The sequence below is a fragment of the Ambystoma mexicanum genome, chromosome 5p, assembly GCF_040938575.1.
Source record: "Ambystoma mexicanum isolate Mex_15411 chromosome 5p, UKY_AmexF1_1, whole genome shotgun sequence".
In the NCBI taxonomy this organism is placed as follows: domain Eukaryota; kingdom Metazoa; phylum Chordata; class Amphibia; order Caudata; family Ambystomatidae; genus Ambystoma; species Ambystoma mexicanum.
In genome coordinates, this window is record NC_090930.1 from 934,954,984 (window position 1) to 934,970,754 (window position 15,771).

The following is a 15,771-nucleotide window of genomic DNA, read 5'->3' on the forward strand; positions in this document are numbered from 1 at the left end:
TAATGTTGCTCAATAATTGCTTTTTAGGTGTGTATATATATATATATAGATGTATACAATCACTGCACAGACTGACCGATTTACATTTTCATATGGTCATCTATATAACTTCACGAATCCTGTGACAAATGCTGCGTTCGCAGCAAGTGACTTGAAGCAAAGTGCAGCAGTGAGCGTGGTGTCGTCAATCCTTCCTAGTATGCCATTTCAACCACATGCACTGACAAAGATACACATATTGTACACCATTTAATACATGTTCACAAAGCAATACAAATATAAAAGCGAGAAAAGCATTAAAAACAAAATCTGCTTTCATATACTTTAAATACACAAACATTCAGCATTGCAACCAATTTAGAGTATTCTTTTGATCAATATTTAATATATTTTCAATGGATATTACAATGGATGATCACAGGATTTTTTATGGATGAAACAAAACTAATTGTCCATTTAAGTTGGGCAGGAACTGCATCATTTGCTTTTAATATAATCACAGCAAAGTCACTTTCTTTTGTTTGCCTTTGGGTCAATACTTGCGTTTAAGCACATGCTTCCATCTGCAAGAAACACCAGGGAACAATTTCTCTTTAAAGCATCGTTTTTTCTCACAGACTCAGCAATGTTAACGCTGCCTCCATGATGTTCATCAATTTTAATACATTTCAAGGTAGGACACATCCATGCTGTTTTTATTGCAGCACTGTAGCTTCCCAAACTTGTGGAGCAGTCATTAGCATCCGGAGCATGACAAAACTTCAGGATGGGTGGCAGGGCCCATGAAAGTCTTAAGTTAGTGTGATAGGGCATTCGTCCATTAGCACAGTCCACCAGAATATTCATCATCTTCCTCCCCATGAGAACCAACTTGGGCTGCTTCCCCTGTTGCGTCCTGTGGTGTCACTGGTGATTTTTTCTTGACTCCCCCTCCTGGAAGCACCAAACTCAGGGCAAGTTTGGCATACTACAAGGAACGAAAAAGAATGCATCAAAAGTAGAACATCATTGCAATTTAGGATTATCAAGCCAATATTGAACATCACATTTAATTTTAAAGTAATGATTTAGTGTCCTTTCAAAAATAATTTAACCGAATATTTTAACCACACCTGGGCTCAAAACTGGTACATACTATATCGATTACACAAATCGTTATTCTGTTACAAAACAAAAATGTAAAACACTTAAAAGATTTGAAATATGAACACAATGCATCTATAGAACTCAAATGCTGGACTCAATGGTATGTAAGCCTCCCTTATCACAGGCCTATGTGCCCAGCTCCCCATAAAACCAGCCCCAGTGGCAAAACTGCCAGTTCCCAAGTGCTTATGGCAAGCAGTAGTGTAAGGACACTGGTGTACGCATTAGGGGATGGGTCAGTGGGAATTGTGCAGAAGGGAGGGCTACGGACAAAACGTGTAGCTGAAACCCCATGAAGGTAATGTATTCTTACTCTTACTCTACCAACTTCATGGAACAGATCACGCCGAAAAAGAATCTACTGGAAAGGAGGCGACAGCATATGCCAGGTGGTTTCAAATGAAAAGGTTATGCAGTGCCACCTGACCAAAGTAAATATTCTATCTTGAAGAAACATCCAGAGAATAGGGTTCACAAAACACCTGAGTGAAAGCCCAAGTGCTCACCCTGGAGATCTCAGTAAGGGATAAAATGCCTTTGAAAAGCCATAGATGCTGTCTGAAGTGTTGTTTTTTGTGCATGAAGACAGTCAGGAACAAGATCATGCAAAGTGTATACCTTTGAAATGCAAGACACAATCCATCTGGCTACGTCCAGATGAAACATCACCATGAGTAACAAACAAAACAAAAGATACCAATGCTGTAAATGTAGTTACAGGTAAGCAATTAATTCCTCTTTCAGGAGGCTGTACATGTTCAGAGAGTGATCAGTATGGCTGCTAGAGAACTACATTACCAGGTAAGCAACAAATTCTCCTGCAGCATTGGATATTTCTTAGATTCACATGCTTGAATAGAATGCCAAGCAGTTTGAGCATACACACAGACACTGTAGCCACGACACAGAGGGTCCGATACCATTACCCATATGTGTACCCTTCAGAAGAAAGGTTTGCCTATGCAGACTTCTACAGTGTACACCTATTGCATCTGTCCCCATATTTCCTGCCAAAGGTAATAAAGGGAAGGAGGGCGGGATTGTGCCTACCTAATAAAATAATATGTTGCATACTGCTTGACCAATTTCTGACTTTCCTGGTGTCTTCATCCAGATAGTAGTGTTTGGCAAATGTATGGAGGTGTTCCACGTGTCCACTCTGCAGATGTCCCTCTGGGATATGCCTGCATGGAAAGCAGTCTTGGCCACTTTGCTGGTGGAATCACCTTACACCGGGCCAGTGAGTGGGTGGCCCCTTATCTCGTGGCAATGTGTGATGCAGCTGGAGACCCATCGGACTAGCCCTGGTTTGGAAATAAGGTGGACCTTATGTGAACCTGCAGAGGAGATGAATAAACAGGATGCCGCGCAAAAAGAACTTGAGTGCTGAATATAGAAATTGAGCACTCAACTAAAATGCAGTGAATGTAGGGTGGACTCTAAGCGTCATTCCGAGATCACCTTGGGCCGGAATCCAGGATGAGGTTCAGGTATCCTTCTGAAAGACATTAAATAGTGGATTGGCGCACAAGGCCTAAAGCTCGTTTATGTGCATGGCCAAAGTTTCAACAATTAAGAAAGATACTTTTCACAAGAGGAACTTTATGTCACACCTGTGGATCAGCTCGTAAGCGGAGTCCATTACAGCTGCTAAAGCTGTGTTGAGTTGTCAACGTGGGTGACAACTCTGCTCCTGTGGCAAAGTCCGTAAAAGTCACTTAACAGCTTTGACTGTATGATCTGCGAAGAAGGATGGCGATGGAGGACCTCTTGTGTAAATTTAAGGGATGCTTGAGAGAGTCCCGCTTTGGCCAGATGCAGCATATAAAATAATTGCTGAGCCACTTGACACTTCCATCAGGTCTAGGGTGCGCTTATTGAACCACATGGTAAGCCGCTGCCACATGTTTGATGCGTGGAAGGTGCCTTCGTTGCTTGAAGGATAGTCCAGCATTCATCTGGCAAATTTAGGTAAGTGTGTCTGTGCTGTACAGGAGCCAAGCCTTTAGGGAGAGAGAAAGAGCATTATGCTGCTGTATCTTGCCACACTGTTGCATCAGCAAAGTCTGGTGTGCCCTGAGAGGTATGGGCTGCTCGACTAACATCCTCACTAGGATCCGATACCAAATCTACCTGCCCATGAAGGGGATATGAGCATAATTCGGGACTCTGGACACCAATGGAATTGGAGGGAAAGTGTGAAGGAACTTGTTGCTCCACGGAAGGGAGAAGGCATTCAGCAGAGACCCTGGCTCTGGGCATCTTATTGAAAACAGGGGGCACTTGGCAATGGCAGTGAACAGGCCCACTTTGGTGGCCCCCAAACCCTAAAGATATTCATGGTACATTGTGTACTCACTGCTGAGCTGATCTACCAGGAAGTTCTCTTTTCATGGAAGGTGTTACGCTCTGATGTGGATACCTTCCTTCAGAGCCCACCGCCAAAGGTTCTGGGTCGACATCCATAATCACGCTAATATCGCGCCTCCAACTTGTAGGTGTAATGTATTGATGTTGCACTGTGCGTCTACAGTGTCACGATTTAACCCTGGAGGATGGGCTGAAAAGACTTCAACGCCCAACGGATGGCTCTGAGCTGCAGGATGTTTATATGGAACCTTGACTTCGCCGTTGACCAGATGCCCTTTGTCTGCAGCTGGCCAAAATGCTTTCCCCGACTGGTCAGAAAGGCATCTGTCCTCAACGTTAAGGTTCATATGGGTGATTGAAAGGGCCTTCCTTTTTGCAGGTTGTGCTCCTTCCTCCACCACTGTAATTCCTGGTGGAATCAGTGACAGATGAATGATGTCCTCCGAAGAGCCTTTGACCTAGATCCACTGTCGGTCTATCTCCTCTTGTATGGGGCAGATTCTTAGTCTGCAATTCAGTACCAAACATCATGCCCAATAGGGATTAGTATTGTCGTATCCTGCAAGTGGTTGCCGATGCAAACCAGTTTGACAGTTGTAGGAGGGTAGTGATTCTCTCGGGTGATGGCTTTAATCGTGGGATGTTTGTGTCCAGATCTGCCCCTAAAGACCTAGCACTCTGAGCTGGGGTGTGTGCAGACTTTCCGATGATGAGCTTCATAGGGCGCCATTATCAACCAGTCACCTAGTTATGGGAAGACTTCCACGCTGGACCTTCACAGATGAGCTGCCACCAGCACTAGATACTTTGTGAAGACTCTTGGTGCCAACTTGTGGCCGAAAGGGAGCACCCAAAATGGATACTGGTGAGCACTGACTGTGAACCTTAAATAGCGCCTGTGGGACAGGTGTATATGTATGTGTAAGTATGCGTCCTCCAAGCCTATGGTCATTAAGAAGTCTCCTTTCTGTACCCATGGGATGACCTTCTGCAATGTGGTGTGGGGTATCAGAGTAAGGATGTAGACTCTAAGGACATTGTTACTTCAGGTTTTATTAAATAAATGTAAAGGCCTAGCAATGCCTATAGCTATGGGGGATTCCCTACCTAAAGGAATAACCAAGCTACTGTCACAGTCTTTCTCAATGTCCAAAAGAATACATTGACTGAACCCATCACTAATTCAACAAAACAAAAAGGGCAGGAGAATGACTCCCTTCTCCTGCTTGGCACTTCCACACATCTTAATAAATGATCTTTCCAGATTCCTGGTCATTCTTTTTGTCAGTTCATACAGTTCTTTTGTCTAAATGGCCCACTTGTTCCCCACTTTGGGTTTAAGTGTCCTTGATTCAGATGTATTCATCTTCAATGGTTATTTGAGCCTTTCCCTGTCCACATTCTCGGTTTCTTACTTCCCATTTGTCTCCTTTTATTACAAAATATATTAGCTCTACATGGCAAGATAGAGATATATTCCCTTTATGACTCAGTCCTTGAAGTAGCTCTGTATCTCTCTCTCTCTTATTAAGATCATTCACATTCATGAATATTGACGTTATGCTTTTTTCACTTTCAGTTTCCTCTTTTCCAGGATAAATTTGTTCACATTTCCTTAGATTAGTACAGTTCAGGTTCACCAAGGATTCACATTTTCCTTAGCCACCCCTTCAGGGAAGGCCAAGTTAAATTTCAACAAACTTCCTCTCACGGCTTTCTCAGTATCACTGAGACGAGCTAGCCAGTTTAAATAATGTTCATTCCGATCTTCCCGTGCCTCCCCGGTTTCCCGTTACCTTCTTCTTTATTAGAAAACCTCTCTGGGTTTTTACAGGCTTCCCGTCTGCTTTGCTTCTCAACAGCACAACTATTCCGCTTTCCTTGGTATCTCATCACATTTACTCTTCGTCCGCTCGGGAAATCAGGAAATCGGTAGGGTAGCAGGGAGCCATGCAGCTGCTGAGGTTGCCCAGTGGCGGTATCAGGGTATAGGATGAAATTACTGAGTCAAAATTATTGACCCCACCAAAAGACCTAAAAACCATACCACCAAAAGTTCTAACTACTAAAAGTTCAAACCTTATGTTTTGGTGGGGCCGGTGGAGAAAAAAAAAAATAGGCTGCAACACCCCACTCACCAGACTTTATAGTGAACTGGGGTTGCCAGGGACACCCCTGCAGCTGACCTGACAAAAAAAAAAAAGACCTTTTACATGCGGTCATTTCAGTCGCTGGAAATGTAGCTGCGGATAAATCACACCAATCCGGTATCAGTGCTGTTGTACAGGCTGCTGCCCATCACAATTCTCCTGTGGTCACACCACCACCACGTCTCTTGCAGCTTCTCCGGCTCTTGGCTTCGTAGGTTCAACTCGGCTTGTTCCTTCTCAGCCTCCCAGCTACACTGGCTTCTCAGCGTTCTCCTAGCTACCTCTCAGCAACTATGAATCTCGCGGGCTCAATGTACAGTTGCAGATCCACCTTTTCTCTGTGTCAGGTAACCAGGGGACCTCCCCTGCTTAGCAACAACTTCTTCTCTCCCTTCTATTATATGCTAGAAAAAGAAACTTCTCTCTATAAGCCAAAGCCTCCAACTCATTGAGATGAGTGGATTGAAATATGAAGACTCACCAGACATGAAACGAGAAGAGGATCAACAATAGCATCTGTTAAATTCTTTCTCGTCCGAGTTTTGATATATGTGATGGTTTGACAGTCTCGTATATGCCATCATGTTTTCTGGTGTAGGGAGTTCCTCACAGGAACGGGAGTCGTTACCCCAAAGAGGGAGTCTTTAGCAGTGGGGTCCCAATGAGGGGTGGGTCGCCACCTTCAGAAGGGGGATTCCCTCAATTCGCCACAGTGGTCATCTTGAATTCAATTTGCTCGGCACGTTTGTTGAGGCGGCGCAAGCCAAGAATAGGGCGACATTCTCCACTCTTCTTCTTCATTAGGAAGTATCGGGAATAGAGCAATCTTCCGCTCTGATGGGGTGGTTCTCATTCTATAGCCGCCTACTCTAGCAGCTTGCATGCTTCCAGTCATAGTTAGTTCAGGTGGGGAGGTCTTACTCTCTGCAGTGAAGATCCCAGTTGTGGCTAGACAAATTCTAGAGTATCCCCTCTGGACATCACATCAAGCACCAAGTTGTCCGAGATTATCTTCTGCCATCGATCCAAGTGGCGGCTGACCCTGCCTTGCATGGGGGTGGAGGGCAGGGTGGTGCTGATAGGAGGGGGTAGTAAGTCAAGCCTGCTTAGATGTCAGATGTCGGCAATTACCCTACCCTAGTCTGCCCCTCTGTGCGATATATTTGGTGAGGGACTATTGGCGCCTCGATGATGGAGGGTGTGCTGCTGATGATTGGTTCATGGGGTATAGCTTCTGCTGGTGGATGTGCAAAACGTGCTTGTCCCCCTTGAAATGAACAGCCTACGGTCATGGTCCTTCAAAGAGCTAATAACTGGCCATGTCAGTGACTATATTGATGCTCTGAAGGTGGCAGTTTATCTTTTTATGAAAGTGGTCATGACCATTGAATGGCATGTCCAGTATTTGAGCTTGTACTTTGGACGGAGTTGGTTGCCTTCATCCATGATTGACGCCTGAGAACAGTGCCATGCTCCATTTTCCTGAAGCCCACCTATGCAGCATCAACTGCAGAGTTTATTGCGTGTTCTGATGCCTCATCTTCTCCGACGATGGCACGAGCTTCGTCCTGTAGGTCAGACGGACCCAAAAATGTTTTTGTGTGCCAAAGTTCGGTCATAACATGCAGTCATGGCAAAGGCATTGGCAGCTCTAACGGAAAGAGATGCTGAGTTTGAGACTCTGTGGCCTATGGTCTCACACTTCCTGCCCTCCTTATCTGGGGGTTTGGGCTAGGGCTGTGAGAGGGAAAAGCTGGGTTGGCTAACTTGCGCCTGGCCCAAACAGCGATGAGAGTCAGGTTTAGGATCCAACCTAAGACACAGTGGCGCAGTGTCTGGTTCCTTAGTCTTCTCCGGCCGGGCTGCAGTAGCTGGAGTCGATTGCTTTTTAAATGTTTACTATGGTTTCACCTGCTTCCCAAATAGTAGCCAAGATAAGTATGACTGCAGTAGTTCCCTGCTTTTATCCCTGTTCTCATAAATGACAGATTTGTTCTACTCAGTGGACACTTGGAGGTCAAACTCATGAACGGCCTTCACTATTATGATATGAAATGATGCAATATCATGTGTTGATGATTGCCCTAGAGAGTCATGTTTCTTCTGCTTGTTGATGACGATCTCCCCATTCATTGCCCTCCTCCTGAGGTGACTCCTGCATAATTTCTCCCTCTTCTGGTTCTTCAACTGGTGAATGTCAAAGAACTCATGGTAAGGATCTCCCAAATGGTCCTCCCATAGGGCAGAGTCTTTTAGAGGGACAGATATTGCAACATGCCCCAGGCGACCTAGGGGCGATTGCTGGGGGCTTCCGAGGACCTCTGGGTGCCATTCTCTGTTGGATGAAGACGCTGTCTCCTTTGAAATTCAATTAGAATTTTTGGGAGAAATTACGTGAGGTTGGGCTAGAATGGGTCATCTGCATTCCCAGGAGGTCCAGGGGCTGGATGCCAAGGATGGCTGTCTTCCTTGGGGGGCCACTGAGGGAACCAAGGGGTGTTCCTCTATGTCAGAGAATTCCTTATGCAAGATAGCTGGCAGATCCACCAACTCCTTAATGAGGGATAGATTAACAATGTTTAATGCCTTTGATGGTAGCATCGAAGGGGTGTGTGGTCTCCCCTATGTCACGGACGAGCAATGCTCTGTTGACAAGGATTTTCAGTACTCAGTCAACAAGGATGCAGGTGAAGAGCGTCTGGCCGACGGCAAGGCCTTCCCAACGGGCGACAAATGCTTGCCCATTGGTGAAGGTTTCTCCGTGGTGGACCAGATCCTGTCCGTCGATGGGTTAGTGTCTGTCGTCAGCGGTGAGATAGTGTTCTTAAGTGTGTTTGTTCAGTCAATAAGGGGTTCTCTGTCGTCAGTATGCAGGTCTTCGTGGACGGTGTGTCTGTCGTGGTCAAGGACCTTTTCAACAACCAGTTCATTGACAGCTGGTGAGTGGACGATGCCCATCCCCCATCGTGGATGAGGTTATAGACGTTTTCAATGGGCGATCTGTAGACTTCGTTGACAAACTTGTGCCCGGACAAGGCCCTGATGACGAAGAGTGCCCCTCATCTGTTTTAAGGCATTTTTCATTTACTTGATTTGCCCCTCTGCTCAGTGTCTGCCCTGGCCTTGCTCTTGGGGTGCAGTGGAACTGTAGTGAAGATGCTCTACTAATGCTTTTATGGGGTCCTGGGCAACACAGCTGAGGCTGTTATGATAAGACTTCTCTCCTGGTGAGGCACCCTTACTTTCCTCAAGATGAGACAGTAATCTCCTGTGCTTATCCAGCAGTGTCTTCTGAGAAAAGGTCTGGCATTTGTCACATGCTTTAGGCTTGTGGGGAGGCAGGCAATACGTGCATTCCAGATGAGTGCCTGAGGAAAACCTTATTCCTCCCACATCCTGCACAGTCCTTGAAAAAATACTTCTTAAAGGTTAGAGGGCTCTTCACTACCTTCTTCATCCATGATCACGAGAAGAAGGAAACTGGAAAACTCACTGTTTTCTGGCTCATGGTAATACAACAATGGCCGTGAAAGGCAGCAGAAGGATTAGGAGGTTGAGATCTATCCGAAAACTGGTGAAATAGTAGTTCTGTCAAAATCTATATTACTTTTTTGATTCCCTCGTCACTAGACTACAGTGAAGAATCTGAAGATGGATGCCTTGGGTGGAGCTAAAGCCCAGCCATCTCAAGAGCCAAAATGAGGTGAACAGGCAACAAACTGAAGCCATTATAGTTTAAGGAGCAATTCCATTGCTGTGTTTGAGACATTAAATATACCTGGGGTTTCTCAGTCTGACAACAGGGAATAATTGAAGCATATGAATCAATGAAAGATCCAATAATGGAGATTTTGTTCTCAAATTATCAGTGCCACAGCAAAGATTGCAACAAAACACAGTGAGCGGCAGAGAGTAGACACAATGCAGTAGTGTTGACTTCTAGAGGAGCAGCTGCATGCCTCTACAGGAAACCCTGTCCCCCGTCTTCCCATATGTTGGAGACCTGAGATTGCGCTGTGTTTGACACCTGCCATTGTGCCAATACTGCACCGTGTATTCGCAAGAAGATACCCGTTGAGACAACCTTATCGAATGTATCCCCAAAGTGACGACAACCTAAGGGAGGAACTACCTGAAGGGATATGAGAAAGAGAAGAGAAAAGGAGTCAGTGACGTCACACAAAGTCTACATACCGTCCCAAGATACTGACAGAAGAGGATTTATGGATCTTAAAGAAACTAATGACGAAGTAAAGAATTAAGTGAATTCTCAAATATAAAAGAAGAAAATTGCATGTGCACAAAGTGCAGTAGAAAATCAACCGCTCAATAAATGTACTGATGCTGAAACGCAAGGTAGACTAAGTCATCATAGAAGCTGGCTATACGTAGTGAATAGAACGCAGGCAAAGCCGCCATTGTATAGAAGTTGGACATTGGTATCATGAATTTAGTAAGCCAAGTCCCATGAAGCTGGAATGGAAACTTGTGTTGTAGCAAGAATAAGCAGAATCATGGAGCTGCAAGACGAGGCTGTCTGGCCTAGACTCAAGACTGAAGAAGCCAAGGTCACCTATCTATTCTGGAAATTAGCGAATGTGTGGAGGATGAATCATCCCTTGTTAAGGTGCAAGGAAAGAACACCAAGAGTGCCAAGTTTAATTCATTTAAAACCTGCAAAATAGACCAAATCGTGGTCTCCTGGTCAGGTGAGCCAAGGATGGAAATAGAGTTCGAACTTGGGAGTCCCAGAACACAATAGTGAGTGCTCTCAGACCCATGTATTATAAAAGACAAGGATACTTTGCAAGGCCAAGTTCAAAGACAATCTTCATGGTAGAAGGCATGGGCGATGAGAGATGCTGGGATAATTGGGTGAGGAGGTAGCGGCAGGCCCCATCTCCTTGCACCTAGGTCTCGGGTTACGTGCTGCTAAATTATCTGAATGTTCCAGACCTGGCACAAGCGTGCCAACAAATTGTATTAGTCCATAAAGAAGGACTTTATAGTTTGAAGACCAATGAGAAACTATGTATCGAATGTTTCTGAAGATGACATGTTTTAGAGGTAGGCACATTTTGTCCACCCGATAGTGGACAGCCAATCACAATCCTAGTCCTTATAGTGAAGTATACTTAGATGTTCCCCTTAGCCAATCCTGACCCTTGATAGGTTGTTCAATATTGCCACCTAGGATGACGTCACCTCGGACGTATTTTTGGTATAAAGTGTATGTTTTGTGAAAGATCTAGTGCCTCTGTAGAATTGCTCCCAAAGCCCCTTTGCTTTGAATGTCCTTCCTGGTCAGCTGATGTTGAGACTATTTTCATGGTTCTCTCTGTATTTCTTGGTGTTGCCTTCTATTTGCCACTGTGCTTTCCCTCAGTGATTAAAGATAACATCTATCACTATCTCCCATACTGGACACTTCCCGTTTAATGCGATATGTTGAAGACAAATCCTAAGGTGCTGTGGTGTGATTACCACAGAGAAAGCACAAGACCGCACCAGATGAAGATCACACACGCATGTTATGCACGCTCTTAGGAGATCAGATGCAGAAAAGGGATGCATGCACCTTCTTAGGAAAGATTTTCCTTTTGATGCTTTCCCTCTATAGAAATCTATGAACCATTCCCTTCTCCCCCCACATACACGCACACTACTTGTTGCTCTTATTTTGTACCTGTCCTGACTTTTGGAGGCATGCAAGGCCTTTTTGCTTCACATGCCTGGCTAAGATCATCTGTTTGGGGGGACCGGATTGCTCCCTATGGCTATCAATGCAGAACCCTGTTCTCCATTGTGAAAATCTCTGTTTTACACTGCACCCTTCAATTTACAGTGAGGTGCAACAGGGAGACTGTATTTGTGTGGTTACTTGCAGGAAGGGCTGGTGGCAGCAGATCATGTTCTACCATGCTCCTTATTTTCTTAAGCACTTTGGCAATTTTCTGCTTAATGCCCTTTAGAGTACAATATACTTTAAAAAGTTGGTGCCACTAGATTTTTGCCATCTTGTATTTTGGCCTTCTTCCTACTCTCCTAGAGACTTATATGATATAGTAAGGCCTTTCCAGGGACAGCTTCAGCTTTTACGGGCAAAGAGGCGGTGTGTGGCCAGATGTGGGGGCAGGGATTGTCTGATGCCAGTCTGCATCCATGCCAAAGTGTGTCTGTTGCTTGGCAGATGTGATGGACAAGGGCTGTCCATGATTCGACAGCCCCTTACAGTTTCAATGATGTAGATCCTTATTATTGGTGAGCGACTCCAGGTTGCAACCTGGAGAGAACTTTAAGCAGCCCTTCATTTGATCATCGTTGGAGCCAAGACTCCCTACGAAGAGGAACATCTTGCTGAAGAGCTTGAAATAGTCATAGCAGCCAACCAGCATTGTCTTCAACCTTCCCGGCACAGTTTTGCTCCTTGGCTGATCTCCATCAGTGCTTCATCACCTGGGCCAGTGGGAACAACTAGTCTCGACACCTGCTTGAGGACACAGGCCTTAAAAGTTTTCAGAAGTGTCTTGGAATTATCCAGTGGTCTGACCAGCTTTCTCGTGGGCTATCTCGCTGCATCAGTCATTATGGATTACTGTATAAAACAAGCACTAGATGTTTTAGAGTTAAAATATATTTGAACTTGTCTCAAAATATCCCCATTCGGAATGGTAATTACCTTTATACTCTCTAAAATATCATTTTACTCGTCAGATTCAAAATATGGGGAGTAAACTACTCCCACTTCAGAATTGTGTCTGGGGCATTGGATTCCCTGGTCACTCTCAATTTGTCTGAGTCACTGGGCAGAAGTCAGTCACATGCAATCACCAACAAGATCTGTCAGTTTGACCAGCAGTCTTATGACACTACTATCCCTTTAAATAGGCAGCAGCCTTGTAATGACACTGGCCCATTAAGGAAATTGCCGTTTGAAACGCGTTAATCTGTGTGGCATTGTGAAGGTGGGTAAAGTGATGTCCAAAAGCTCACTAGCTCTCACAATTCAGAAGTTAAACAAGAGATTATGAATCTGACCCGAGAGCTTATCCGCACACGTGAGACACGCGTCTGCTACAGCAGCTCCCACGCATATGCACCAGGACCTGGTTTGCTGATCCAAGTTGGCGCACTAGTCTTTTGAAGCTGCAGTCCATATTACCAAGTAGGAGCTAACATTTAGACTGAATATAAAACAAATGCATACACTGGCAACCAAGAATCCAGACTTCCACCTAATTATCACACAAACACAGGTAGATCCACATCAATAGTCCAGCCCAGGAGTGAATCAATACAGTGCATGAATGATTTAGGATAAATAAGGGTGTGAGAGTTTGGAGAAGGAGGTGGCAGGCGGTTGGAACAAGTTGCAGAACAGGAAAGGGTTAGCATACTCGAGAAGGGAGTGTAGGAGGATGGAAGCAAGAGGGGTAGAAGAGACTGAGAGAAACACCAGGAGGAAGGAGGATATCAAGTGGGAGTGGTAGCAGGGGAACATCAAGATGTGCCAGTACAAGAACAGCAAGTGTTGTCGGAGGGGAACAGCAGGAGGTGGTAGAAGAACCTCAAGAGGTGTCAGGAGGAAAACAGCATGAGGTCAGAGGGAAAAGAAAAGGTTACTCATAGTGACTTCTGTACTCTTAGTCCATAGTCCCCTTTCCTCCATACCTATGGGTTGTCCATCCTATGGGACGGGCCCAGTACACTGCGCACTACCACTCTCCCTGGTTGAGGGCATTCCTAATATGAGCTGGCGTGACCATTGTGAACTTTAAGATAAAGGTTAAAATACGAAAGGTTCAATATTTACCACAGGACTGCCTGGTTTTTCTTGGGTACAGTGAAAAGGTGAGACTTAGAACGACAACCTCTTTACTGAGGAGGGACTTCCTCGATTGCATTGAACACCAAACGGCTGGCGATTTCTTGAAGGGGAGATGAAGGAAGACAGAAGGGGATGGGTAATCTGCATCCTCACTTGACCACTCACATGGTGGGGAGATGGTACGCCAGCTCTGATGAAAGCTTGAAATTCTGCCCCTAACTGGGTAGAAGTGGATTTGTACGTACAAATCATTGCTTTGTTGCATCGGAAGATGATGCTGGGGAGGAGGAGAAAAATCCTCTACTGGAGGTTTTTTGTTGCTTTCTTCTCTGAAAGCTGGGCGCCATGTCCGACTACCTGCTTTTCCTCACCTGGTAACCTTGAAACCTACTGAAGGTTTTACTTTTAAAGTCTGATCGTGGCTGCCTCAAAGTTTGTAAAGGTTTCTGTGTAAGAACGGTGAGGGATTTAGCTTCAGCTGTAGCTGTGGACCTTTTTTTTTTAGATCCTCATCAGTTGAGCAGTGAAATAACTAGTTTCCCTCAAAAAAGTAAGTCAAGAATTTTATCTTGAATGTCCTTATTGAAATGGGTTGCTCTAGCCCAATGCGGATAGCTAATGCTCTAGCAGCCGTATCCATGTGGTGGGGAGCTGACCCCTCTAAGGTCTTGTGCAATAAGCTTAGCTTCACCTCGTCCGGATTTAAAAGCGGCTATCCTCTCGAGGTAAACATTGCTGAAAGTCTGCAATTTCTAGCCATACGCATTGATTAGCCGCTGACAACACTGCATCAGCGTTAGCTTGTCGCAGGTCAAGAGGCACATTTGCATATATCTCTTTGCCATAGGTCTCTAAAATGTTATCCTCTTTGGAATGGGCAGGAGCCTTCAGCAGCAAATAAAGTCGATGCTGACTTCGAGAACACTGTTGCTAACGCCACTTCGGATGACTGAGGTTGTAGAATTTGGATTTAAGGATAAACTTGGGGAGTCTGAATATAATTCCTGGTATCAGGCATCTATCTTCTTGATGGTAGCTGCGATACAGTGAGGCTTTTTACAGATAGACTTGGCCTTGGCTAACACATCCTTTTGTAAAGGAATTCCGGATCAGACTTATTGAGAATAAACATGAAAGAACTCCTGAGTTCAGACTTTTCTGGCACAGGGCACCCTAAAAAGTCTTGAACCCCTACCGTCCTATTATGAAAAGCCTTTGCTGATAACGAGGCTTCCTCCTCACCTTCCCTCATTATCACCTGTGCCTGTGTCTGTTCGTGTATTCGTGTCTTTGAGTGGTTCCTGGCACCCTGTTATTGAACTCTGATGCACATCCTGCAAGGGTTCAGGTTGCAATGGATCTGAAGCAATGTCACTGAAAGCACAGCAATTGGAGGGACTGGGACCGTAAGTGCTACTGGAGCAGCTGAGGCTGAGGCGTTGGTATAGTCTGAGGGATTACTTCCTTTATTACATTTCTGAAATAACCCTTCATCGGATCATAGTGCATGATCCTTCTCTCTTTGAAAGAATAGCCATTCTTTCACAGGTTGTAAATGATTTGGAACCTGTATTTGAAGACGGGTGTAGAGACGCATGGCATCTTGCTCAATGCAGAGCTCTGCTTCTTCTGAGATCCTATTGGGACTCTCGGGGGGAGCACCAGTAGTTTTTCTTTAGGAAGGAAAAGGCTCTGAGCCTGCTCCGTTAGGTTGATGACCCTCAGGCTTCTTTTTTGGCCAGGTAGATTTTCGACACTGAGGCGTCACCTCGGGTCTCAATGACCCGGTACTAGACCTCGGAAGGTACTCTGAGCTTGACCGGGACAAGCCACAAGGGTCCCGAAGACAACACTGGTGAAAGTCCCTGAAGGGACCTTGATGGGTGCTCTTGGCACCATTAGAAGCCAACTTGACCTCAGAGCTTACTTCGGTAATGCAGTGGCTAACCGCTACAGGACTTGCGTCCCTCCCACTTGCGCGGGGTGTCTTCCTTACCTGATGTCTCGCCAATGTGAAGAAACAACTTGTTAAATACTTCCCTCCACCGTGACATTTTTTACTGAAGAGCCCTTGGTGAAAGTGCTTCACAAGAGGAACAGGGCATCCCACCCTGTGTTGGCCTCGACACTCCAGGCAGCGTGTGTGGGGATCCGCTGCCACAAAATGCCTGCTGCATGAAGTGCAGGCTGTAAAATCTTTGACGCCAGTCAAAAAAGACTGACTGAAGATGCGCAGTGTGGAGGGGGAGTAAACAATTGAATATGCCCAAACAATGG

The 15,771-nt window shown here is 45.3% G+C and overlaps 1 protein-coding gene across 1 annotated transcript in view; it reads right to left on the bottom strand.

Moving 5' to 3' along the window:
• Positions 1 to 232: 232 nt before the first annotated feature.
• NAPG (NSF attachment protein gamma) overlaps positions 233 to 15,771 on the bottom strand; it is a 307,511-nt gene continuing 291,972 nt past the window's right edge. The window contains exon 12 of the mRNA XM_069613376.1: positions 233 to 967. Coding sequence (XP_069469477.1) covers positions 821 to 967 — 147 coding nt within the window. The 3' untranslated portion in view covers positions 233 to 820. The remainder of the gene's footprint in view (positions 968 to 15,771) is intronic.